The sequence below is a fragment of the Anastrepha ludens genome, chromosome 5, assembly GCF_028408465.1.
Source record: "Anastrepha ludens isolate Willacy chromosome 5, idAnaLude1.1, whole genome shotgun sequence".
Classification (NCBI taxonomy): Eukaryota; Metazoa; Arthropoda; class Insecta; order Diptera; family Tephritidae; genus Anastrepha; species Anastrepha ludens.
Window position 1 is genome coordinate 118,660,371 of NC_071501.1, and position 26,650 is coordinate 118,687,020.

Below are 26,650 nucleotides of genomic sequence, written 5' to 3' on the forward strand. Positions count from 1 at the left end.
TTTTCTAATAGCGGTCGCCCCTCGGCAGGCAATGGCAAACCTCCGAGTGTATTTCTGCCATGAAAAAGCTCCTCATAAAAATATCTGCCGTTCGGAGTCGGCTTGAACCTGTAGGTCCCTTCATTTGTGAAACAACATCAAGACGAACGCCACAAATAGGAGGAGGAGCTCGGCCCAACACCCAAAAAGTGTGTACGCGCCAATTATATATATATATATACCTTAAGAAGTCGTGTTAAAATTTTAGACTAATCGGTTTAGCTGTTGGTCACCGACTTTGAAAACACCCTTTTGAGAAAAACGCGTTTAAAGTTTGAAAAGCACTTTCCATAGAATACAATGTTTTTTTCAAATTTGCGTGTAACTTCGAAAATATTTACCGGAACGATATTAAATTTTCAGTGTGTATTCTTAAATATATGCACGTTAAGAAAAAAAATAAATAAATAAAATGATTGTTTGAAAATTCTAACTGTATATTCGAAGTATCCCTTGGAGGCCGGATACCCGATTTTCGCTAAAAAATCTGCTGTTTGTTAAAGTTTATAAGACCAAGATGATTATGATGATATCTACTAAAGCAGTAATAGAAAACTGTTCCAATATCGGTGCCTTGATTGCATGTTTAAAATCGTATCTCATTACTGAAATTAATCCGCATTAATTACAGTTATTTTCGTAATGCGCAAATTCTTGTTCCGTGCAAAACGAAATAATTATAAGACCAAAAGTGTACAATGTAAGTTTTTACGTTAAATTTATTATATTATAACTGCTTTTGATCGCTTCATCTCATTCCTATGTTTATGTGGTTGCTTTGGTTAAGAAAAAAAAAATATGCCGCATGGGAGTTTTGCCTGAATTTGAGCTGAGACAAATTTTTGCATGAAAAGAGAGTGGCCTTACAATCTGAGAGATTGCTTCAAAACTAAAAAGAAGCAAAACTGTGGCTTTGCATTACTTCCATTTGAAATACGAATGTATCAAGAGAAGTGGTAGAAAGCCAAAGCTTAGTGCTAGAGATGCTCGGGAAATCAATCGTTCAGCTATAAATAAAACAAATAGCCCTACTGAAGTTACTCCCCCTTGAGCAACAAATTTTGTAAGCAGATTCTTGTCTAGAATATGTCAAACGAGTACCTTAACTTAGGTACACAGCCTGGGGCAGTGCGCCAACCTAAATCCCATCAGTCTTCTCCATTATATCAACAGCTATAGATATCTGCCTGTTGTAGGTCTCATAATGGTATCAAAACGGCACCTCAGTGCTACTTGAGGAGTGCCAGACTCGCACTTCAACCATTTCACCTACCTACCTACACTTAAGTTAACCACACGACACAAACAGGCCAGATTGACATTTGCAGAAAAATAACAAAGTTGGGAAGATGAATGGGGGAGAGAGTAACTTTTTCCGTTGAAATAAATTCAATCTGGACGGGTTAGATGATTCTCAAATGTATTGGTAAAAAAAGGAAGAAAAGGGAGGAGAAAATTACTCATAATTTCGGAATTATTCCGTAATTTGGTATCCATTAGCGTCAGAGGCAAAACGCCTATATGTCTTATATCCACAAAAATGAATAGTGTCGAGTATATAGAACATCTAGACGAAGTACTTATTATTATTATTATTTTTTTTTATGACAATTTCGATGAGGAGTGGACTTTCCAGCATAACAACGCAGCCGCAACAAAAGAGTTTCTGGTAGCGAAAAAATATCAATTTTAGAATGGTCTGCTTGCAGCCCTGACCTTAATCCAATCGAAAATGTCTGGGCATTACTTTCCCAATCGGTTTTCGAAACTGGAAGACAGCTCTAACAGCCTGAGAAGTGCGATTAATGTCGAAAGGTCAAAAATTAAGCAAAATATTATAAAAAATTTAATCAAATCGATGATTCGACGACTTCAAACAGTTATAATCAAAGGAGGATCCAACGCAGCCATGACAAAGCTCCAAATTATAAACTAACACCAAGTATTCTATTTGTTTATTTTAAATATAATAACATTGGTCGGTCTTTTACTTTTTTCGTTCTATAGATTTTATTGTACCTTTTTTAATAATTAATTTATGTCTTATGGAAGCTTTGCTTATTTCTGGGTATTTTTGAAATATTTATTATTAAAAGTTTAAATATTAAAAACATAAATTGTTAGCACTAAACTGATAATAAAAATGTAAGAAATTTATTTGTGTGGTGTATATATTTGACCTTTTCATTCCGATATGGAACATAGCGCCTTAACAAAATATTTCCTCTGGTCCCTATTTTGCGCTAGTATTTTAACTTCACTTTAAGTTTTGTTCGTCTTTTCCACCTCGATAATACTTCTCCATGTGTTAGACGATCTTCCTCTGCGGAGGCTGCACTGCGAATTTCATTACACTTAAGTTCCTTTACAATAGGTTTGTGGTTGCTTTGTGGCTTGCCAAAGCATTGTGTTTTGAATAATATTCGGCCAAAATATGCGCATGATTTTACGCAGCCAGCGGTTAACAAAAATTTGAAGTGCTTGCGCATATTTTTGCGATGGTTGATCTAAGTGCAATGCGTCCTCCGTTTTTCAGTTTTCGAAAATTCTACTTTGGGCCGCCGATAACTAATTTAGAAACATGAAAGGCTTCTAAGCCAGAGCTTAAGATACCACCAAAACTCTATCTCGTCAAAGTTGCAGATAGACGGTATTGAATACAAGCCGTCGTTATGTTCAAATAAATTCGTTTTGAATAATTGAAAAGTGTATTTTGACTCGTAGTTCATCAGCTGTGACTCTTTGTCGATTTATAAATTAACATAAAAAATAGGTAATAGGTGAAAATGTAAATGAAAAAGAATTTCAAATAGCTTGAATTCGAGAAATGAAATAGAAAAGTGGTTGGCAGATCTATAATACATAGTTACTTAGGTAGGTAGGGAGGTGCAATGGTTGAAGTGCGAGTCTGGCACTCCTCAAGTAGCACTGAAGCGCCAAGTCAGAGCTGTTGATATAATGGAGAAGATTGATGGGATTTAGGTTGGCGCACTGCCCCAGGCTGTCGAAGAAAGGAGCACCCAGTGGCCTTAGTCGTCTAGTCCTGCCAAGCCCGGACATTTACAGAGAAAGTGCTCAACAGTCTCCTTCTCTGAAGGGTCCCCACAGCTTCTGCAATGGGGGTTAAAGGGTAACCCTAGCTTTTCCGCGTGTGTGTCGATCATCCAGTAACCGGTAAACACAGCTAAGAGTTTGGAAATTGAATGGCGAGGAATCCCCACGACTTTCTGAGTCCTTCGTATATTGTACTGGAGCCAAAGGGTTTTCGAAATAGCACATGAACAAATGGTCACATTTGATCACACATGATCTTTTCTGCGCTTTCCTGAGAAATAATTTGTACAGTTCCCCTTTAACAACTGTCAGGGGGATGCCGATGACCGGGAAGGTGGTCCCTGAGGCCAGTTCAGTGCCCTTCCTGGCAAGCTAATCAGCAATTTCATTGCCCTCTATGTTCCTATTCGCTGAAACCCAGATCATAGAAATCTTACCTGCACAGCCAAGAGATTTGATCTTAAATTAACTATTTTTTAACGAAGACGAGCGTGTAATTCTGATATATTGACGTTTAAGAGACACAAACCAATTGCACCAATATTTTTTTTAATACACCCAAAAGCTGGAGTTTTTCCAGACATAAATATAGTTTTCAAGCTATCTTATTTAATGTAGGACGCTTTCGTAATTTTCTGTTTTTTTTTTTTTTGTTTTGTGTTTTTTATAAAATCTTGGTAGCCAATCCGCAACTGGAAGTAATACGAATCTAAGCACTAAATCAAGCCCTAGAGAAATTATTTAGATAATTCCTTTACTTTTAAGTTATTTCAATAAAAAAGTGTTCCTTTTTACTCCTTAACGAAAATATTTTTCTAAAAATTCTACTTATATTGTACATTTATTAAAAAAAATAAATCTCAATATCAAAATAAAATCATTGCGTTTTAATGATTTATCATTTTGTTCAAACCATATATGGTACTTATATTTCCACTTCAGACTACTCTGTACTTATGAACAATTTTAGCTGTCACTTTAAGCTAAAAAGTGTGTCACCATTGCACCCCAACCCCTCCGACCTTGGTGTGGTTTCGCTACCACCCACAAGTGGGCTGACAGTCCATCAGTGGCTCATTTTAACGTACCATTTTACTCCGTTACCGCTCAACCCCTTAATTATTGCTAAGTATATACATATGCACGTACGCACACACACACACACACACATGTGAGAAAAGTAACCATTTCAATGAAAATTATTTATCACTTTGCTATTTGCATTTGGAAGTCCTCTATGCATTTGCATTTCCGATGCGTTCGCGCGGTAATTCACTTTTGTTCAAAGGTGAAACTGTAACATTTGTATGATTCCCGAGTAGATTAATGAAGCCGATGGAAAATCCAATTACTTTTCCCACATTTCATAGTAAATTATTTCTTTCCATGCAAGTACATTATTATGTATACATACATACAATTGCGTATATACTTATATATGGAGGTGTATATATTTATAAGTACTCTGTCTAAAGATAGATTTTCTACTTAGAAGGGAATTCAAGAATATACTTATATATATACACTCAAAATAAGGTCGCACTTGTATTTTATGCAGTTGTATTTGAGCCTCATCGAGATTGTCGTCAAAATAAAAGTTATAGATTAAGCTTTTGAAGGAAATTAGGGTTATAACCTGAATATTGGTAGATATAATATTGATCGATAAGCATACATACAAACTGCGGCATTCGCTTCTCTCTCGGGCGCCAAACAGAAACACCAACTAAAGTCAAGATCTACCTATCAAGAAGATGGCAACTATGCGTGAATTTGGGTTAGATAAAGCGAGTCGCTGGAAAGAAAACACTGACGGTCATGCCAGCCTATTATTGCGACAAGCTAAGTACGTCTCAGAGAGGGCTGACTACATCGTCCCGACGGTAACAGTCAATAGGAATTTTGCCACTCTCTTTCCATATCAGGAGGAGTAAGGAATTCTGACTAAAAAGCTTCGACCCTACAGTCTACATAGATGGCTCTAAAATGGATTGTGGTGTTGGAGCTGGTATATATTCGCATAGACTTGGAATTGAAAATTCTGTGCGTCTCCCTTATACCAGCAGTGTCTTCCAGGCGGAAGTACAGGCAATTGGGGAAGTTTGTAGGCTACTAATCACGGATTTCTCTTTTAAGGGCAATGCCGCTATTCTTTCGGATAGACAAGCTGCAATCCAGGCACTGGACGCGGCTATAACAACCTCTAAAGTGGTGGAGCAAAGTAGGAATAGCCTCACGACCTTGAGTGAAAACCACAAAGTAACCTTAATTTGGGTCTCGGGACACCGCAACATAGAGGGTAACGAAAAAGCATTTGAACTGGCTAGAGGGGGATCTACTATGAACAGCGTTCTTGCAATACCGGTATTCACACTATTAGGTGGGGTCAAGAATGCAATTTACCTAAAATACCTTCGAATCGCAGATTGTAGATGGAGGGACCAGATGAAATGCAAAATCAGCAGGACGTTATGGCCTCCCTACAACCTCAAGCAATCTTCGACATTAATAATCATGAAACGACGCTAGTTGGATTCTGGATGAATCACCACTCTAACCAACCAACCAACTGGAACTGGAAATGAGTAAAATTTAAACTCGCTACTTGTTATAAAAATGAACAAAACACCGCTTAAATAAAATTTAATTTCAAAACAATTGCAGTTATATCATTCAATGCTAAACTCAAAATGTAATAGTGACTTGTCGATGGTAAGTATCATGTACAAGGAGAATCCCCGAATCCCGAATTGTAAAAGCTCACTCTAAAAACAAAACACTGACATCTGGATGTGAAGAGTTAAGGTAGATCTTGTTGCCCCCTTTACATCCATAAAGGTTATTTGTCAGTATATGCGGGCTTCCTAAACAAGCCTATGTGTATGATCAAAATCGCATAAAAGAATTCCGCAAAAGAAGAGGCCTTACTATTTAGTTTAGTGCCCTTCTGGAATTCGAATGAAGGCGTGCAAGCAATTGATACATAATATACATACATGCACATTAGTCTATATCTGACGCGATTCCTTTCTGCTGATAAATATAACCTTAATAGGAATAAAATTCTGTGTTTTGTGTAAGTAGTGCCCCCGCTTTCGTATTTACTGGCATTGCCACCTGCGTCACAAGATCTCATGTTGGGATTTCCGTATTCTATTTGACATCATTAAATGATGTGCTGGCCTGCTTTCAGCACATTTAAATAAATTCAGCTGGAACTTAATTGTCAGAAGTGCTTTTTCTATTGATTCAACGTCTTCAGCTGCGCTAAATACATACATTTTTGCTTGTCATTGTTTAATTCTATAGTAGATATTTTTATCATACAAATAACAGCACATGCGGCATACTTATGTAGGTAGGCCTGCTTCTCTTTTTATATGTATGTATGTGTGGATGTAGCTGAATAAAAATTATGCTTAGGTACAAGGATTTACATATATATTATTATTATAAATTGAAACATAATTGAAATAGATTATATTTTATGGCTTCGATTTCGATGTCATAACCATCCGTTCAGGGCGTCCAGAGTGAGCGTCGTCATTCACATCTTCTCGCCCTTCTGCGAAAAGCACTTAATTCCATTTTTGCACAAACTTTTATCCAACTTCTTTGATTCATTTTTTTCTATAGCAGAAAATCGCCGAACACCCACAACACTTGCCTTATTCGTGCCGTGAACATATCTTCGAGACGAGTGTATCAACATAAAAAAATAATAATCGAAACTCGAATGTACGCAGCTCGCGAAATTTGAAAATTCGCCTTATTTTTTGAACACACCTCGTATGTATATATATCGGCTGCAGATGGACTAAACTGATGTTACCTGTCATGTCCGATCGACAGTCACAAACTCTCCTGCCATTAAGCAGAGGTGAGGCAGCTGGTTGGACTGATGACAGGCCACTTTCTGTGGGCGAATCACATGGAAAGGGTGGGCATCTCAGACAGAGTACTCTGCCCAGATTGTGAAGAGGAGGATGAGATGCCGGACCACTTTCTGTGCGTCTGCCCCATCTTCGCTCGAATCAGACTTGATTTCTTTGGCACTGATGTGTTAAGAAGCGACCACCTTGGCTCCTTGGCACCACAAGATCTACTCAGATTTCTTTGGAGATCGGGTAGATTTAAAGAAAATCAAAAGGGATTCCAAGTGTAGTACAATGGACTTAATTAATGTCTGAGTGTTGCACTTGATAGTTGACCCGGCAAAAAAAAATATATAAAATCTTTTTTTTCTGATATTTCGTAAGTATAGAGGTAGAGTCAGATTCGTCAGGCGGCGGCATCACTGGAAAATATCCACTATCGAAACTTTAAACTCAATTATCTCAAACTACTTTTTTCACCCTGGCGTTGTCAAAACACGAACAACTATTCAACCGAATCGTCTAAAATTTGAATATGTGTCGCCCGTACTAGGATCATATTATTATTTCAATTATTTAATTTTGTTTTATTAAAAAACTGAAAAAATACCCAATTTTTAGAGTGATAAATTCCGTTTGACAATTTTTTTTTTATTCTAGTACGAGGCATAGCAACAGTCATACTGATTAATAATGTTTTTAGTTTTTGTGTTTCAGATAAATAATGGGTGATTTTTTAGCTATTATCTTTTTAAACAGTTGGTTTAAACAGCTGACGCACGTTTCGTGTTTTGTTTCACTGTCAAACATCTTCAGTTTGGTCTATAATTTAACCATGAATCGTCTTACAAACAAACAACGCTAGCAAATCATTGAATTTTATTACAAAAAGAAAGTTTATCGCGCGCTTCTTTCATTTTATGGTCAGTTTAATCGACGCACTGAAGCGGCTATTCGGGCTATTGTGATTAAATTTAGAACCAAATTTACATTATTGGACTGTATAGGCCAGTGTTAATGATTAGTTATCGATTCGTCGCCGTTCGCAGCAATTGGGCGTCTGTTACTCAACAACGTGGAAAATTTTGCGAAAGGATTTAGGTGTTAAGCCTTTCAAAATACAGCTGGTGCCGAACGACCTACCGCAACGCAGAATTTTTGGTGAATGGGCTCATGGAAAGTTGGCCGAAGATCCACTTTTTTATCGAAAAATTGTGTTCAGAGACGAAGCTCATTTTTGGATTAATGGGTGTAAATAAGCATAATTGTCGAATTGGAGTGAAGATCAGCCAGAAGAATTGCAAGAGCTACCAATGTATTCAGAAAAGGTCACAGTTTGGTGCGGTTTATGGGCTGGAGGTATCATTGGACCGTACTTCTTCAAAGATGCTTCGAATCGTAATGTAACTGTGAATGGTGAGCGCTCCGTGAAATGATATCCAACTTTTTTTTGCCCAAAATGCAAGAGCTTGACTTGCATGACATGTGGTTTCAGCAAGACGGTGCCACATGCCACACAGCACGCTAACAATGGACTTGTTGAGAGGCGAGTTCGGTGAACATTTCATTTCACGTTCGGGACCTGTCAATTGGCCACCCAGATCGTGCGATATAACGCCTTTAGATTATTTTTTGTGGGGCTATGTTAAAGCTCATGTCTCTTCAGACAAGCCTGCTTCAATTAACGCATTGGAAGACAACATTAAAGCATTTATATGTGAGATACCGGCCGAAATATTGGAAAGAGTATGCCAAAATTGGACTAAGCGGATGGACCATTTGTTTTTTTGAAAAACTTTCCTATAGCTCTAAAAAAATCACCTTTTAGTTGGCCTACGACGCCATTTGCCAAAATTATAAGCCTTCCGATAGTGTAATTAATTTTGCGCCACATTGTATACCAATGGAAACGTAAAGATGACTATAATCTAATAATATTTGTAAATAGAGTTGCCACCTTATTTACATTTTTATTTATTTATCTAAGATATGTGGGTGTATATGCAAGATTTTAAGCCTTTTATAATGCATCTACGGAATGGATGTTACAAGAAATATAAAAAAAACGTAACTTTATTTAATAACAAAACGTAATTAGAGTTTAGTAATGGGTATCCAATGCCAAATGGGTGCGCCCCAAATCGCGTAAGTGGTTATCACGCTAATTAAGAAGAAGAATGGGTATCAAATAAAGTGTGTTCAGAAGATTGGAGAAAGCTTTAATTGGAATTAGTTGTGTATAACGTTGCCAGTTACCTACCTACCATCAACTGAATGCAAAATGAAAATGGTAAATAATAAACATCGGTCAGTACATAAGTTCGTCCGTATTTACCCATAATTTCAGTTGTGTTCGATAAAAGTGGTAAAAATGCAACAACTGCTGCTGCAGAAATAAACACTGTTCACGGAGAGGATACCGCAAAAGATGTTTTCAAAATTCCGAAGTGGTAACTGCGACGTGGAGGATGCCCCGTGCGATGGTCGTCCTGAAGTCTTTAACTCCGACGTCTTGATCGAACTCGTGGAAGCTGAGCCAAATTCGACAGTCGATATGATAGCTCAGAGGTTAAATTAATCGCATGGAACAGTTCTCAGGCACCAGGTTCAGTTGGAAAGGTTTAAAAGCTGTGGGTTCCGCATAGACTTTCCGTCGCCAACCTTCAGCAGAGAGTGAATGTGTGTTCTCAGCTGCTGCAACGGCTTGAAAATGAAAGTTTTTTTAACCGTATCGTTACTGGGGACGAAAAATGGGTCCTTTACAATAATCCTGTTCGCAAACGCTAATGGTTAGACACAAATGAAACACCAGAACCGACCCCTAGAGATGGCCTTCACCCCAAGAAGATTCTCGTGTCGTGGTGGGATATGACCAGTATTGTTTATTATGAACTTCTGAACCCAAACCAGACGATAACTGCTGATTATTGTTCCCATCAGCTATCAAACCTGAATGAGACACTTAACAAAAATCGACCGTCTTTAGTGAATAGACGCACAGTTTTGTTTCACCACGACAACGCAAGACCTCAAACCGCAAGGCAAACATTAGGCAAGCTGAACGAGCTCGGATGGGAGTTAATGCTGCATCCACCATCCTCTCCGGATATTGCACCTTGTGATTATCGCCTTTTCCGTGGACTTCAATCCCATATGAGTAACAAGAACTATTCCTCAAAAGAAGCTATAAATAGGGATATCGAAGCGTATTTTGGCTCCAAGGACAAACAATTTTTTGAGTAGGGAATTAAAAATTTGCCTAAACGTTGGGGAGACATTGTAAATAATGAAGGAAAATATATTATTGATTAATAAATGCTTTAAACATCTTTTTTATTAATTTTAAAACCACCTTTAAAAAACGCACGAACCTATGGACTGACCTAATACTTATTGAACAGTTGAATTAGATATTAGGATGTAAGTATCAAGCAAATTATTATTGATTTTTTTTATCAAAAGCGTTTATTGAATGGCGTTGCCACTTAGTTTGTTATTCAAAAAGTAAGGGAATTGTCCCATAATATAAAATGAATCACTTATTTTTATCTACTTTTTAATGCAGCATTACAAGGGAAATTTTAAGTGACTGATTCTTCCTAAAAATTTGAAATTGGGTCTTTATCAAAAATTTGACTTTGATACCTACTCATTACTTAGGCACATATGGACAAATATTTATTTGTAAAAAATTTGGTATCGCATGTACATATGTAAGTCAAAACAAAAATACTTAATAATTAACATTGACACTGAAATTTTTATTTATTTTTTTATTTTACCAATTTATGTACGACAGCGTACTTGGCTCATATGTGTGTTTGTATGTATGTAACGATTTCTTCCCACCATAGAGTAGAATAAGAAACTTGAAAATAGCTACAAAGCTACAAAATTATTCTTTCTCAGCCTCCCAACACTGGCATACTTAAATGCAAGCAGACGATATATGTTTTCATAAAAGCACAAAGCATCAAACACCTGTTTAATTAGAATTTTCCCTTGAAATTTTCAAGGCAACCTATTGTATTTTTTGTCACATTTGCAGCAAACACAATGTAAACTTAGAAATTCAATGTATTTAGTTGGAAGCGATTGTACACAAAAAAACGCTTTCAATGAGCAAAGGCATACTACGAGTATGATATTTAATTATCTGATGTCTGTTCAGTTTTATGACGCGGGAACTTGAACGATACCAACATTCAATGAGGCGGCCGTTGGTGTATTTGCAAGCAAATATTGCTTAACCTTGGCGCAGATGCAGTAAGCTGAGCTTTATGAGCCCCAGGAAGTTATCGGTATATCGCAACGAATCAAAACCCAGAGGCATCGAACGCTGGGCTACGTTATGCAAATCTCTACTAGAGCTTCAGCCATGAGTCTTTTTCCAGGCGGGAAAAAATAAATAATACAGACTTGCAGTATATCTCTATCACAAATCAGTATATCTCTGCCCAAAGCGATAGTAGCACATCGATTGCATTCTATATACACTTGCCAGAAAAAGTATACGTGCACAAAGAAATGAAAGCAACATATTAAGAAATCTATATACATATATAAAAGAAAGTCATGTTAGTTACACTATTTATAACTCGAGAACAGCTGAACCGATTTGACTGAAAATTGGTGGAGAGGTAGCTTAGAACCAGGAGACGGACATAGGATAATTTGTATTCCATTCGAACGCGTTTCCGTGAAGTCACTATAAAATGTGGTATAACAAAAACGCATCTGATATGAAATAACAAAACGCAAATGACAGCTAAACGTAATTTTGTCTGTGGCTAAGTAGAAAATTTGATAATATAAATTTTGTCAGAAATATATAATCACAGTAATTTGTATTCTCTTTGAATCATCATTATCAATGCCGCAACCAAGACGATCGATTCTTTCCCGACAAAGTAATAATGCAAGAAGGATACGAAACGTTGCGAATGAAACGACTGAAGAAGCACAAGGAATTGCCCGTGAAGAGCGCCGCGTTAGTATGGCTCGACTTCGTGCTTCTCAATCACAAGAGCAAAACGAGGCAGCACGTGAAACGGCTCGGTTGGCAATGCGAAATCGTCGAGCGAATAACAGAGATCAACAAGTAGATTATTTTCGACGCATAAGAAGAGAATTATCAAGTGCTGATTTGAATCGAGAGGCGTTTCGATATGATTGCAACAATGATTACTGCTTGCATCCTAGCGTTTGCATTGGGCCAATGAACGTTGTTTGCGAGTATTTTGGCGCATTGAAGTTTTCCGGAGAAACGCCCGGATTGTGCTGCCTTAGTGGAAGAGTGAAATTGCCATTATTGACTCCGCCACCTGAGCCATTGCACACCACAATCACGTCATTTTCTTGCAATGTTTCCAAATGACCTCATTTGGGGCAGACATTATCGAAGAACGAGGATTTAATCCGACATTCAAGGTGTTTATTGATTTGTTTCTGAACTTACTATAATTATTCATACGTATTATGTTTGCTGATTAGCCACTGTTTGTGCGAGATCCAACATAGAGCTTGCAGTTGCTTCTTCTGGAATAGCAGCTACATTGTTAAAAAGATGCCCTACGGCTCATTCAGCATTAAAATTACCGTTAAATCTTCAAAAAATTGAAGAACCAACATGTAATATTTCAAAAAACTCAGCATCGAAATCATCATCTGGGACGAAAGCACAATGGCGCATAAACGTGCATTAGAAGCACTTAACCGAACATTGAAAGATATACGCACTGACTCGAGATGTTTTGGAGGCGCAATGATTTTACTGTCTGGCGACTTCCGACAAACACTGCCAGTAATTCCAAGATCAAAGGCCGCTGACGAAATAACGCTTGCCTAATATCATCGAATCTATGGCGCTATGTGAAGAAACTTCAGCTGACAACAAACATGAGAGTTGCATTACTCAATGATACATCTACTGAAGATTTCTCTGAGCAATTACTAACTATCGGTAATGGTCGAGTACCTGTCGACGAATCGAACGGATTGATTTCATTTCCTCAGAATTTCTGTAACATTGTCTCATCGAAAGACGAACTTATCAATAAAGTATTCCCAAACATCATTAAGAACTACAAAAATACTGAATGGTTGAGTGAGCGAGCAATTTTAGCGGCTAAGAATAAAGATGTAGATGACCTAAACTACATAATTCAAAATGATATCATTGGAACAATGCATTCATTCAAATCCATTGGCTGTGTAACAAATGAAGATGAAGCCACCAACTATCCAACTGAATTTTTAAACTCCTTGGATGTGCCTGACTTACCACCGCACAATTTACGCCTAAAAGTTGGCTCCGTAGTAATCATGCTTCGAAACGTAAGCCCACCAAAACTTTGCAACGTTACGCGTTTGGTTGTAAATAAATGAACAATGTGATTTACGCGGCGATACTCAAAGGAAAACTCGAAGGTGAAGAAGTTCTCATTCCGAGGATCCCGATGATCCCAACCGATCTTTCGTTTGAGTTTAAAAGACTTCAATTTCCGATCCGTCTTGCATTCGCCATGATCATTAACAAATCACAAGGCCAATTCTTGAAAGTTTGTGGTCTGAATGTAGAAAATCAATGTTTCTCACTTGGTCAATTATATGTGGCATATTCACGGGTCGGAAAACCCTCTGCGTTGTTTGTTCTTGAACCTGATAATGAAACAAAAAATTCGTGTATCACAAGGTGCTTAACTGAAGAGTGCAATCTATTAAAGCTTCATTGAAATACTCGATTAATAAAAAAATTAATTATTAATAAAAAAATGTTTAGTCAGTAATTTTTCAACAATTTCTATACATTTTTTCTTAGGTACATCTTTAAAAATTAAATTTCACAAAACAAAAACAAAAAACTTCACTTCAAAGAAGCAGAAACAGTTTCCGTACACATGAAAACAGGGATTGTCCGCAGTATGCAGTAATTCATATCCAATAACGGTTTTATTTTAGTTTGTAATTGATTTTGCTGTGACTAAATTACTTTGGAGTTATTTTAAAGCTTTTGCGTACAAGAAATGGACCTCAAAACTAAGGAAATTAGTGTTGACGAGAAAAAAATTATCCCGAAACTTAAAAATGAAGGCGAATCTTTCCGTGAAATTGGCCAAATCAAAAGAAGAAGTCACTTTTCTGTGCAGCATGTCGTACAAACATACAATACAACTGGTTCAATTGTGTCAAAGCCACGTTCTGGTAAACCTATCAAGCTGACCATACATGAAGAACGAACCATATGGCAATCAGTGAAAAATAATCCTCGAATTACGGCTTCTCAAATATGTAAAAGTATTTCAAATTCCTTTCGCAAGCATGTGCCCGACGCTACTATATGTAAAATGCTTAAAAAAAGAGGGCTATCCCGGACGTGTACGCCGTAGAAAACCGCACATATCCGGAATCAACAGAAACAAAACGCATGGATCTGGCAAACGAATATGTTAACAAGCCTCCAGAATATTAGGAACGTATTCTATTTTCGAATGAAAGCAAATATTGCATATTTGGCATTAAAGGAAGAAAACTAGTATGGCGTAAGAGCGGTATTGCGCTCGAAAAAGAAAATCTTGTACCAACTGTGAAGCATGACCGGGAGGTGTGATGGAGTTCACAATTTGTTTTTATAGAGTCAACAATGGATGAATTTTCTTATTTCAATATTTTAAAGACTAGCATGATGCAAAGCGTTCAGCAGTTGGAGCTTGGTGATGATTTCTGGCTTCAGCATGATAAAGTTCCCAAGCATTTGGCATACAATATTAAGCTCTGTTTGCTCCGTGAAACACGAAAATGAAGAAAAAGTTTGAGAATACAGAGTTTCTAATCTGGTCCGCATCAATCCCACAAGTAACAGTTGGCATGCAAAAACTGCGATATTGCAAACCCAACTGACACAAAAAAATTGCGCATCAACATCGAAAACGAAGCCGAAGATACAGTCTGTGCCAGAAAAAAGTAAACGCCATTATTCATGAAGTGTAAAAGATATATATTTAAAATTTTTTTACATGCGTGTGCAAAACTAAGAGTCGCAATTACTCAAGAAGCCGTCTAGTCTTCATCGTTGTCGAGTCTAGCCTGGCATCTTCTTCATGCTTTGAACCAGCTTTTCTGCGTAGCTCGTCGACAAACAGGACTAGATTTTGCGAACTTGACGCATGAGTTGCTTTAAATCAAGGTCTTGCCTCAGAAAACCGTGTTCCTCACACATGTTCAATGGGGTTGGCGTCTGGGGACTGGGAAGGCCAGTCCAATACTGTGACGCCATTTTCTTGTTTTGTTGTTTCTCAATGGGTTCTTCTGAGAGCAGTGGTTTTAATGATTTGGGACGGTAGGATATGTTCGCCTTCTTCAGACGACGTTCGATGGTGTTGATACTCACATCTATTCCCTTCTTAGCAAGAACTGATCGTGTCTGGCGTAGTCACAAAGAAGGGTTCCGCTTAAAAAGTTGGAAGATCACTTTATCCTGCTTTTTTGTCGTCACTCACTTCAAGCCACGCTCGGAAAAGTCATCAACATTTTTGTACACACAACACAAAAACCTTTTTTGATTTTTTAATAACTTTTGCAGCCGTGGCGTAAGATAATTTGGGCCTTTTCGAATGCGTGCATAAAAATACCGCCTCAAAACGCTTCGCGTACTTCTTTGTTTTGAGTAAACAGCCATTAATTTTACTGATACTTAAATCCCTAAAATCATCGATATCAGTCGATAACCATAAGCCAAAGTATCCAAATCTACTGGTATCCCACGCAGGGTAGTCACAAAGCAGATGTCTGACAGACTCTTCCTGCTTCTCATTCTGACAGCTTCGTCAGTCATCGAAACGAAGGACATTCAATCTTTTCAAGTGGCTTGTGATCAAATTAATTAGCATAGAGACGTTTTTTCTTGACCGATTGAGTAGCGCTTTTGAGCGCCTGACGTTCCATTCTGGCTAAATTGCTTTTGTAGCGGTACATATCAGACTGTGCACCATCTTGTGTTGACTGAAGTGACAATGCTACTTGTACGACGCTGTTCGTACTTATAGGTTGAGAGGAGTGCTCTCTCCCGCTAATTCGCTGCTTTATAATTCTCTTGTACATCACTATGTCCCGGCACCCATTTACAGTGGATGCGAAGTATTGCACTATTTCGCTGAAAGATGCCCAGCATTTGTTGTTTGACAGCTCAACCACCCCCGCCGTTTGGCTATCAGAATTAATATAGATATCTCTAAACGTAGTTAAATTTTTGCCTAACCAAGCAGCTGCCTAATAAGTGGCGAGAGTTTTAGCCTGAAATACGCTACAGTGACTGACGAAATATTCAATACGATGCAGGTTTGACCAACATCAGACCGTTAAATGGCTCTCAGGGATTTCGAAACAATCAGCCGGTTGACTGAGGTAACCAAGGTCATGAATGCGGATTGGGCTGGTGATATATGAGAACAGTCAACACAACCCTCTTTCATGCTACTTCGTTGACATTTGAACAACGACTAATTGGACGAGTGTGTGAATACGTGTGAAATGAGCGGAGAGAATTCCGCTGCCGGGCACCCGGTGACGTGGCACCCAAAGTTACTCTCACAATTTTGGCGCGGACGGCCAAACCTGGTAATCTAACACACTTGAAATTCATGATCACAAACTTATGCAGCCGCATACCTAAATTCGGTCACAAGTAGCAGAGGCGGTAAAAATCTACGCGGAAATGTTAAAATGGGGAGTTAAGTTGGATTAATTTAGAAGTACTCAGGCAATAATGCAAACTTTAAATGAATATTTTCGTGGTAGTTTCGCTAATGCGCAATACCTGCAATACGCAATACCAAACCGAGGGACTTATAGCTAAATTCCTAAGAATTTACTATGAAACTTATATTCTACCTGTATGCGCAATGCTACATAAAAATGGAGATAGTACGCATACATACATATGTGCGCTACGAATATGAAGAGGTTAAAATGAGAAGAGATATATAGGTTTTCAAACCCTTAAGCCATCCCAACTAGTCGTTCCAGCGACTTTGTGCCTAAACTGCTCAAATTCGAGAAGAAGGCGTTCCCAAAAGTAAGGAGCGCATTTTTTGAACGGGGCACTCAAACGGGTACGGACACTCAAGGCGCTGAATGAACTACAGCTCTTCTTTACCTCTATTCTCATTATTTGGAGATTGTTGGACAAAGTAAACGCGACATTCTGCAGATTTCGCGTTGTTAGCAGCCACTCCAACCTACTTCTCAACTGGTTCTGGGGTTCGTTTGTTTAAATTATTTATCAGACACTTTTCACGCTCGTCCGGATATCCCCTGTAGTTTGACGCTATGCTGTTGAAAATAAAGTCGAGAAGTCCTATCCCACCAGTTAAACGCGATTCGTCGATAATAGCTAAGTGTAGGTATCTTTATTTCTACATTATTTTAGTATCAGTAATAGCCAACAATAAAACACCACAAGATGATAAAAAAGCCCCACGTCCGCCACCAATTATGGTAACAGCTGAATGTGAGTACCAAAAACTGTTCAACATTGTAAAAAACGGGTCTAGCAATGCGTTCTCTATTAAACTTCTGAACAATAAGATCTATAAAATAAATACATTTGATCCAGATGATTATAGAAAGACTACAAAGTCGCTATCAACACAAAACATTTCTTGGTACACTTATGAAAATAAGCAAACAAGACCAATAAAAGTTATAGCAAAAAATCTTCATCCTTCGTGCGATCCTACTGACATCATACAAGATCTTAAAAAACAAGGCCTAAAAATCACTAATGCAGTTAACAAGCTAAAATGGAAAACAAAGGAGCCACTAGTTATGTTTCTACTCACATTCGAATCAATTGAAGATATTAAAAAGATATTTGAAATAAAAACAATCTTACATGCGGTTGTCAAAATTGAAGCGATTAAACAAACAACATTAATTCCTCAATGTAAGTCATGTCAGTCCTACGGGCACACTCAAAATTATTGCGGCAAGCAGCCACGCTGTGTCAAATGTGCGCAGAAGTACAAAACAATCGACTGCACAAAATCAAAGGAGCAGCTGCCAAAATGCTGCAACTGTGGAGAAGCACACCCTGCTAGCTACAGAGGCTGCATAGTAGCCAAAGAACCACAAAAAATTCGCGACAAAAAAATCGGACAGCGGAAAAATATCACTGAGGCTGAAAGCCAAACTAAAGGAAGAGAGAAAAATAAAAATGAAGCTAGTACAAAATCAATATCACATAAACCAATACCAATTCCAGTCCCAAGCAATCTACCAACCTATTCACAAGTGGCAAAAACTAACGAAAATGTCACTACACATGAAGAAAATATACTTTGAAAAATATTGCAAAAACTAACAGAACAACAAGAATTTAACAAATCACTGGAGCAAAGGTTGCAAAATCTTGAATTTAAAATTTATCAGTCAAGTACACATGCCTAATTTTTTAAAAATAATGTTATGGAACGCGAACGGTCTCCCAAAGCACCAGCATGAATTGGAATTGATTCTCAATTCAGAAAAAATCGACATTTGTTTAATTGCAGAGACGCATTTCACTAATCAAACTTTTTTCAAGATCAAAAACTTTGAAACTTACCACACTATTCACCCAAGCAACAGTGCACGAGGCGGAAGTGCCGTAATTATTAAAAACAATTTTAAACACTACGAACAAGAAAAAGTCAGCACCAATGAATTCCAAGCCACCACCATCACAATTAATGCTGGAGGTGATCTAGCATTGACAGCTGTTTATAGTCCACCAAGGCACCAAATCAAATACGATCAATATGTCCATCTTATTGAGCGTCATAAAACAAAATTCATTATGGGCGGTGATTTTAATGCTAAACATATCCATTGGGGATCTAGGCTTACAACCACTAAAGGAAGGGAGCTCTTCAAAGCGCTTCAACAAACAAACTGTAACACTGCATCTTCATGGATGCCAACGTATTGGCCATCTGATCCACAAAAAAATCCGGACCTTATCGATTTCTTCATCACCAGAAAAGTCTCCAGTGCATATCTTAATATTGAAAATGGGCTAGACATGAGTTCAGATCACTCGCCAATCTATCTAACTCTCAGCGAAACGGTAGTGTTACGTGATCCAGTTCTCAAATTAACTAGTCAATTTACCGACTGGGATTATTTCCGCAAAATGTTAGAAGAATCTGAAGACAATACGTTTCCAATGGAATCAACAACAAAGATAGATGACGAAGTTTTAAAACTGACGAGAGAAATACAACACTCTGCTTGGTCGAGCACACCTCCTTTAATGAAAATTTCCGCTGGCCACAAATACACAAGAGATATAAAAGAAATGGTGCTAAAGAAGCGAAAAATGCGAGATCACCTGTTGATAAAGCAGCTTTGAACAAAGCAGCGAAAGACCTCAGCCATAAAATTAAAGAATATAAAAATCAATCACTTACAAACTACGCACAGCAATTAAATAATAAAAGAGACACAAACTACTCACTATGGAAATGCACCAAAAAGCTTAAACAGCCAGCTAACCATAATCCACCAATCAAAGTAGACAATAATGGGTGGGCGAAAACCAACATAGCGAAAACCAATAGCGACACATCACCAATACTAAATAATGATGGCATAGCCAATGATGATTATGGCAATATAGTACCCATAACTGAAGATGAGATGTGCGCCGAGATACAAAAGTTGAAGTCGAAGAAATCTCCAGGTTTTGATTTAATAACTACCGAAGTCCTCAAACAAGTTCCACGAAACATCATTACTAAGCTAACAAACATAATGAATGCTTGCTTTAAGCTGCAATACTTTCCAATCTATTGGAAAATAGCTGATGTCATCGTGATTCTAAAACCAGGAAAGCCCCCAAACGATGTAGCATCATATCGACCAATTTCACTGTTGCCCATCTTATCAAAACTGTTGGAAAAATGTTTGATAAAGCGCCTGGGCAATATCATAGAAAATAAACAAATAATACCAACACACCAATTTGGATTTCGCGCGCGCCACTCAACTATTGACCAAATTCACAAAATTACTCGTACATTTGAAGAAAAAAATGTGTGTTCGGCTGTATTTCTCGATGTCTCTAAAGCTTTCGATAAAGTATGTCATGCTGGCCTGCTGTGGAAAATAAAGAATGTACTGCCAACAAAATGTTTTAATATCTTAAAAACCTACCTGTCTGAGCGCTATTTTCGCGTCAGATACGAAGATGAGTTCTATGAACTGAAAGAGATTAAAGCTGGTGTGCCGCAAGGAAGTGTGCTTGGTCTCCTTCTCTATCTACTTTTTACTCACGACCTGCCAAGCAGCAGAAATTGCTTTACAGCAACATTTGCTGATGACACTGCAATACTAACCGTCGGAAAGACAGAAATGGAGTCTACTACACAACTGCAGCTTGCTATCAATAAAATATACAATTGGACAGATAAATGGCACATTAAACTGAACGAAACAAAGTCTGTACACATCAACTTTGCAAACAAAAAGATCAACTACCTGCCAATATACATAAAGCATTAAAGTACCATACTCTAATACAGCAAAGTATCTAGGTATGACGCTCGATACGAAACTTAGGTGGAGTGCGCACGTGAAAAAGAAAAGGGAAGAACTGGACCTAAAATTCCAAAATATGCATTTGCTAATGGGTAAGCAATCAGCGTTATCCGCACACAATAAAATACTGCTTTACAAACAAATTCTGAAACCTATCTGGACCTATGGGATTCAGCTATGGGGATGCACCAGCTATAGTAATACAGCGCATATACAAAGATTTCAGACTAAGGCACTCAAGCATGCAGTTTGCGGTCCATGGTATATTAGGACGCAAGACCTAGAACGTGACCTCAATATTGATTCGGTTACGGCAACCATAAAAAATTTGCAAAGTCGCACGCAGAGCGAATAAGCAAGCATGTGAACAATGAAGCCTTGATTCTTAACGATAATACAAAATGGAAACGAAGGCTCAAACGTAAAAAACCTCTAGATTTAAACTAATAAATAAATAAAAATCAGTTAAAGTATGAACTGTATTTTGCTGAGGATTAACTCATATTATTTGTTGTAATAATAACAAAACTCCACAAAAATTGCTCGTTAGTAATTATATATATGTAATGTTATACTAGTTGCAATGAAAATACTAATAATAAAAAAAAAAATTTTAGTATCTCATATACGTAAAAAAAAAAGGTTGTTTATACTCCATTTAAGCCATTTATAAATTCCTTTGTATGTTTTTTATATTATTTGCAAGAGTTTGCATTTACGCTGAATGTGTAATCTTATCGTATGAGTTATCCTTATCGTCAATTTGATTCATATCTGCGAAACCGGTGGCTTAGAAATTGAATTAGATTACACATGAGGTGGTCGTAATTTCGCCTAAGTATATAAGTTGTTTAAAAGCGTTTAAAATTTAGAATTGTTGAGAAATTTAAAAGCATTTTATATTGTAAAAAGCTATTTATATTCTTCTTCTATTATTCAAATACAGTGCGCTCGGGAAAACGTCAACTAATTAAAACCACGAGTGTTGACGTTTAACAAATTGTTGACGTTTATGAATGTAGAAACTTTTAATAAAAAACATATTGATAGTGTGCTTTAAACGTTTTTATTGACTATAAACTTAAACTAAACATAAACAAATACAAAAAAAGAACAAAAAAGGCTTTCAGCCTAACTAAAACTAAAGGAACGCATTTCAAAAGAGATCACATTTCACATAGATACTTATGCATCTAAAAAAAATCGGTTATTTTTTCTGTTGTTTTTTCCTTTCCAATACATGGAGGAGAGCTTTCTCTCGTAAACGTCTTAATACATTTAGGTTTCATTCAACATTCTCGCATTGAGCCCAATCCAAAGCCCGGTTAAATATCTCGACAGCTTCGTCTGGTTTTATTGTCTGTACATTTGTACTCGTATCTAAATCGTTGTCATCATCATCGGTCACTTCTAACTCCTCAGCTTCACACGAATTAGAAACATTACCCAGTAGAAAATCTTCATTCCACTTTTGAATGGATGATACTGTATAGTCAACCTTAAAAAATGTATAAAGTTACAGGTCGTGTCGTTAAAATAATTTTATAAAGCGACAAACCTGGGGGTTTATTTCATAAAGCAGATCAACTGCGAGCTTCATTTGTTGTTGCAGTTCCGAGTTTATTTTTTCTTTCAATATGCTTAACGGAATATCTTCCTCCGGATCTGTCTCATTTTCCGTGAAACGCAAAACATTTTGCCAGCATTTTGCCATTGTATCTTTGCTAACTTTATTCCATGCGGCTTCTAAAAGCATAACACAATCCCTTAATGTAACAGCTTTCATAGAATCTACTAGATCTGATTTTTTTGCTGTTACCATGGCTAGAAGACTGTTTCTATAATACAGCTTCGTTATTTTAATTGCGTTTTGATCCATTGGTTGGATAAGTGGGGTTACATTCGGAGGAAAGAACATTGCAACTATGTTTCCATCTTCTGTTTTAAGCTCTAATTCACTTGGATGAGATGGAGCATTGTCTATCAGAAGGACTGGCAAGTCCTTTTTTAAAAGAAAATCTGTTACCTAAAATTAGAAAATCTTAGCTATTAAAAGCGATATTTTTTCTGTAGCAGAACAAATATTAACCTGTGGCACAAAGGATTTGTGAAACCAATCGTAGAAAATAGCTGATGTCATCCATGAGGACTTGGAACTCTTGTACTCAGTTGGGCAGTTAAAGTTTTTGAAAATGCGTGGATTTTTTGCCTTCCCAATCACCAACAATTTAAGCTTATGATTTCCGGAAGCATTAGCACAACATAAAAAAGTAACGCGTTGTTTTTCTGTCTTTACGCCCGGAGCAGTTTTTTCGGCACTTGATACGTAAGACTTTTCTGGCAAAATTTTCCAAAATAAGCCAGACTCATCAGCATTGTACAATGGATCATGGCAAAGACCCATTTCTTCATTTTTTTGTTTAAGTTTGATTTTAAATGGTTCGACCAGCAAAGGCTGTGAAGATAGCTTTTCTCCAGTTATTTTAAGCAGGCGAACTCCATATCTTTTTTTAAAACCTTGCAACCATCCATCACTTGCGTTAAAAGAACATTCCTTTTTAGATGAATTTCTTTAGCCCTTTGTTTGAGCGCTAATGCATTAACCGGATAATGCTTTTCTCTCTGCTTTACAAACCATTGATACAGGCGCTTTTCCATTTTCGGCAACTCTGATGCTCTTAATGTCTTTCTTTTTCCCGGGCCGGAAAGCATATTATTGACACAGTCCAAAATTTTATTTTTTTTTTATTTTTATCTTGCTAATTGTTGATTTTGAGATACCATATTGTTTTGCTAAAGCTACCGCACTTGCACCCTTTTCTAATAAATCCAAAATATTTGCCTTTTCTTGTAATTTAAGCACTTTCGGTTGTTTTGAACACATTTTGGTAATGTGGCACTTCTTCTTCTTCTTAATTGGCGCTATAACCGCTTACGCGATTTTGGCCGAGTTTAACAAAGCGCGCCAGTCGTTTCTTTCTCGTGCTAACCGGCGCCAGTTGGACACACCAAGTGAAGCCAAGTCCTTCTCCACCTGATCTTTCCAACGCACTTACGAGAACAAAAAATCAACTGAACATAAAAAAGACTACACATTGAGATGGAATTTTTTTTCTATTCTACATACATAAATATTACATACTACATACTAATTTCATGAAATAAATGTGTGTGTGTGTGATCAAAACTGTGTATTTTAACTGTTGATTAATTCAAAATTTTGATTTATTTAAAGTTGACGTTTTAGAGCTTTGTGGTTTGGTTGACGTTTTAGAGTAGACAATGTAAAAAATTAAGGGTTGACGTTTTGGGATGTTGACGTAAACAAGTGTTGACGTTTTCCCGAGTGCACTGTAGTTCACCCTATAAACCGGTTTGCATGGTCGAGAATCATACCAAATAATGTTTGCGAATTTTTGTTTAAAAAAATTGGAGCATCAGTCGACGTATTATCGTGCAACAAGCGCTAACCTCCATTTTCACGGCCTTCTGGACGAACACGACGAATGGGCACGTCTTATAATCTTTTAGTTCACTGGAATTAAAAATTCCGTAAACGCTTTTATTGCTAGTCGAACTAAAAAGTAGAAAATAAATTTTAATGACAAAGAGACCTATAATGAAGTAATAGCAAATCGAACGATCAGTCATAGTTAACTACCTCAGAACAGAATTATAACAAAAATTAAGATACAAATAGAATAATTCAAATTAGAGTTAAAAGCGTGGGATGTTTGATATAGTAAATATTACAATCATTCTATTGGCAACTACCTATGCACAGAAGGTTATGAAAGTGAAGCAAAATGCATGTTTCGGGGATTGGCCTAAGTGTATTTCTCGAGAGGGGATTATTTTGAAGGGGATAAAATTGATTTACAAGAATAAATAAAGATTTTTCATTTTACAACCAAATTCAACTTACTTTTTGCCCATAGTGAAAAAAAAGAAAATATTAATCCTGGCAATCCTAATAAGGATAATGGAAAACTTTTATCAAATTATTGCATTGTCATCGTTCCTTGATAGGTGTGCAAAATTCCAAGTCGATCAGATTTTTAGAAGCCAGTGAAAGTTAAGCTCAAAGATTCCGTTACATACATACAACCCGAGCTAATAAAAGTGTGTTAAAAAAGAAAAAGTGCGTGTAGCGTAATACACATAACAGAAGTGAAACTTTCAAAGCAGACAAAGAAAGAGGGAGAGAGAGAAAATGAGAGAGAGAGAGAAAATGAGAGAGAGAGAGAAAATGAGAGAGAGAGAGAGAGAGAGAAAGAATATATATCTAAATAAATTCACAACATTTGCAGAGAATACAACTAGACAAAATTTACAAAAAACGGAGAAGCGTCGACCGGTGTAGGTAAACGCCGGACACAAACCGTGGCAACAATGCGCACTGCTCCGAGCGTTTATCACCCGCACAAACGCAGCGATTCTAGGGCCGCAGCAACGGCACAAATTACCGCAAGGCAATACCAATAAATCCGACGCCGGAATGGATAACACTTTATAGTGCGCATAAGCACTAGCCAAAGAAACGGAAATAAAAGCTAAAAAATAGGCACCAAAAAAAAACGCCAAAAAAATTGGGACCAAAAAACGCCTCAAACAATAGGCACCAAGGAAATATAACGCCAAAAAGTAGGCACCAAAAATATATTTCCTACAAGTGTGCACCAACAAACAAGCGCCAAAAAGTAGGCAGAGTTATTTCTCACTAGAAATTAGCAACCACAAGGAAAAACTCGGGAAAAATAGCCTAAAGTGTATCTAACATATATATAAGGTATAGCTCCCTCTCTCCTTTTCCTCTACATCCGTTTTTCTCTCTCGCGGAACGAAAATACCCAAAACGTTGCATGGCCTTGAAATTTTACTCTCCATTCTTGCTCGTCCATCGACGACTAAGAGGTTTCCCTTCAAAAATTCACACCAACTATATTTCTATTTTGTATTATCATTTTAAGTTCTTAAGCTTTAAAAAAACCAATAAAGAAATGTGTCTTAAATAACCCTTGAGAGCATTAAGATGAAAATCTTGCTAATTCTGTGCATCGACTACCTTCGAAATATGGCAAACTGGCAAAGGCTATGCAACTAAATGCATTCAATTACTTTTCAATTAAGCGTAGTATAGCAAATACAAATATACAATTCATTTTCCTCCCTGTATGGATATTGCCACAAATACCATTACTCCCACTATCGATCGAGATGGCAATTTTTATTTCCAAACTGTAAATTATTTTTTCATTTCGCGCTCAAAGCAATTATTTACTTAGATAAAATTAATTGTTTTGCCGTTTTTGGCCACCAAAGCAATAAATACTTGCTGCGGTTAGAAGAAAAACTTTTCAAGTATAGGTTAAAGTAAAAATAGGCAAACGCTCCTCTATAAAAATTAAACGAATATCTTTATTTAGATGAATGAGGTCACCTTGTGGCATGACTCTAGGGTATTAAATCAATAATATCGATTGATGTTCGATAGTTAATTTGACAAAAGTCATTTTAATCAATTGAAAAAATGACGTAAAGTTTAAGTTTTCCAATGTGACAGTTTTAATTGAACCTACATACATACTTATGTACATGCAGGGGGCGATAAGTATTTAGCCACGTACACACTTTTCGAAAAAAGTTTAGGCGAAATGAAAATTTCCTTCTGATTTTTAGTTTTTTTTATAATCTGCCTGCTTCAGAATAAATTTTGCATAATAATTAATACCTAATATTGATTTATTGAAACTTTATTTTAATTGTTTGCTTTGTATCCAAAAAATCACATTCTGCAGATAATCACGATTATCTAGCATTTGATCCATTTGTTTCCAGCAACATATAATGGGCTAATTCGACGTGAGGCTGTCAAATGATACTTTATTATTAAACTGCTTCAATTCGTATTTGTTGTTAAAATTTCGACCTTCTTTATACACCTCGACCAGGCGTTTTCGATGATGTTAATATCAGATCCCAATTAGCGAAAAAACTGCTGGCGCGCTGCATAATTCAGCAAACGTTGCAGATTTATATTTATGTTGCAGTAGATGGTAAAAGATCATTATGAAACACACTAAATTTTTGATTTTCGACTGAAATTT

General features: G+C 37.0%; 2 protein-coding genes across 3 annotated transcripts in view; both read right to left on the bottom strand.

The window, feature by feature from the left end:
• The window catches only part of LOC128865235 (serine-rich adhesin for platelets), an 83,830-nt gene that overhangs the window by 22,150 nt on the left and 35,030 nt on the right, over positions 1–26,650 (bottom strand). The window lies entirely within an intron of this gene.
• Positions 21,829–23,585, bottom strand: LOC128864861 (tigger transposable element-derived protein 1-like). Its single transcript, XM_054104618.1, has 2 exons — positions 22,102–23,585; positions 21,829–22,041 (listed from the first exon to the last, which is right to left on the bottom strand). Exons 1-2 carry the CDS (start codon positions 22,459–22,461, stop codon positions 21,829–21,831), a joined length of 573 nt encoding a protein of 190 aa, XP_053960593.1. The 5' UTR covers positions 22,462–23,585.

What these genes read in the sequence shown, in the direction of transcription:
- LOC128864861 (XM_054104618.1), bottom strand. Translation starts at nt 22,461, where the DNA reads ATGTTCTTTCCTCCGAATGTAACCCCACTTATCCAACCAATGGATCAA. An exon ending in TTTATGAAATAAACCCCCAG is followed by an intron (nt 22,042 to 22,101) that starts GTTTGTCGCTTT and finishes ACATTTTTTAAG; the next exon opens with GTTGACTATACAGTATCATC.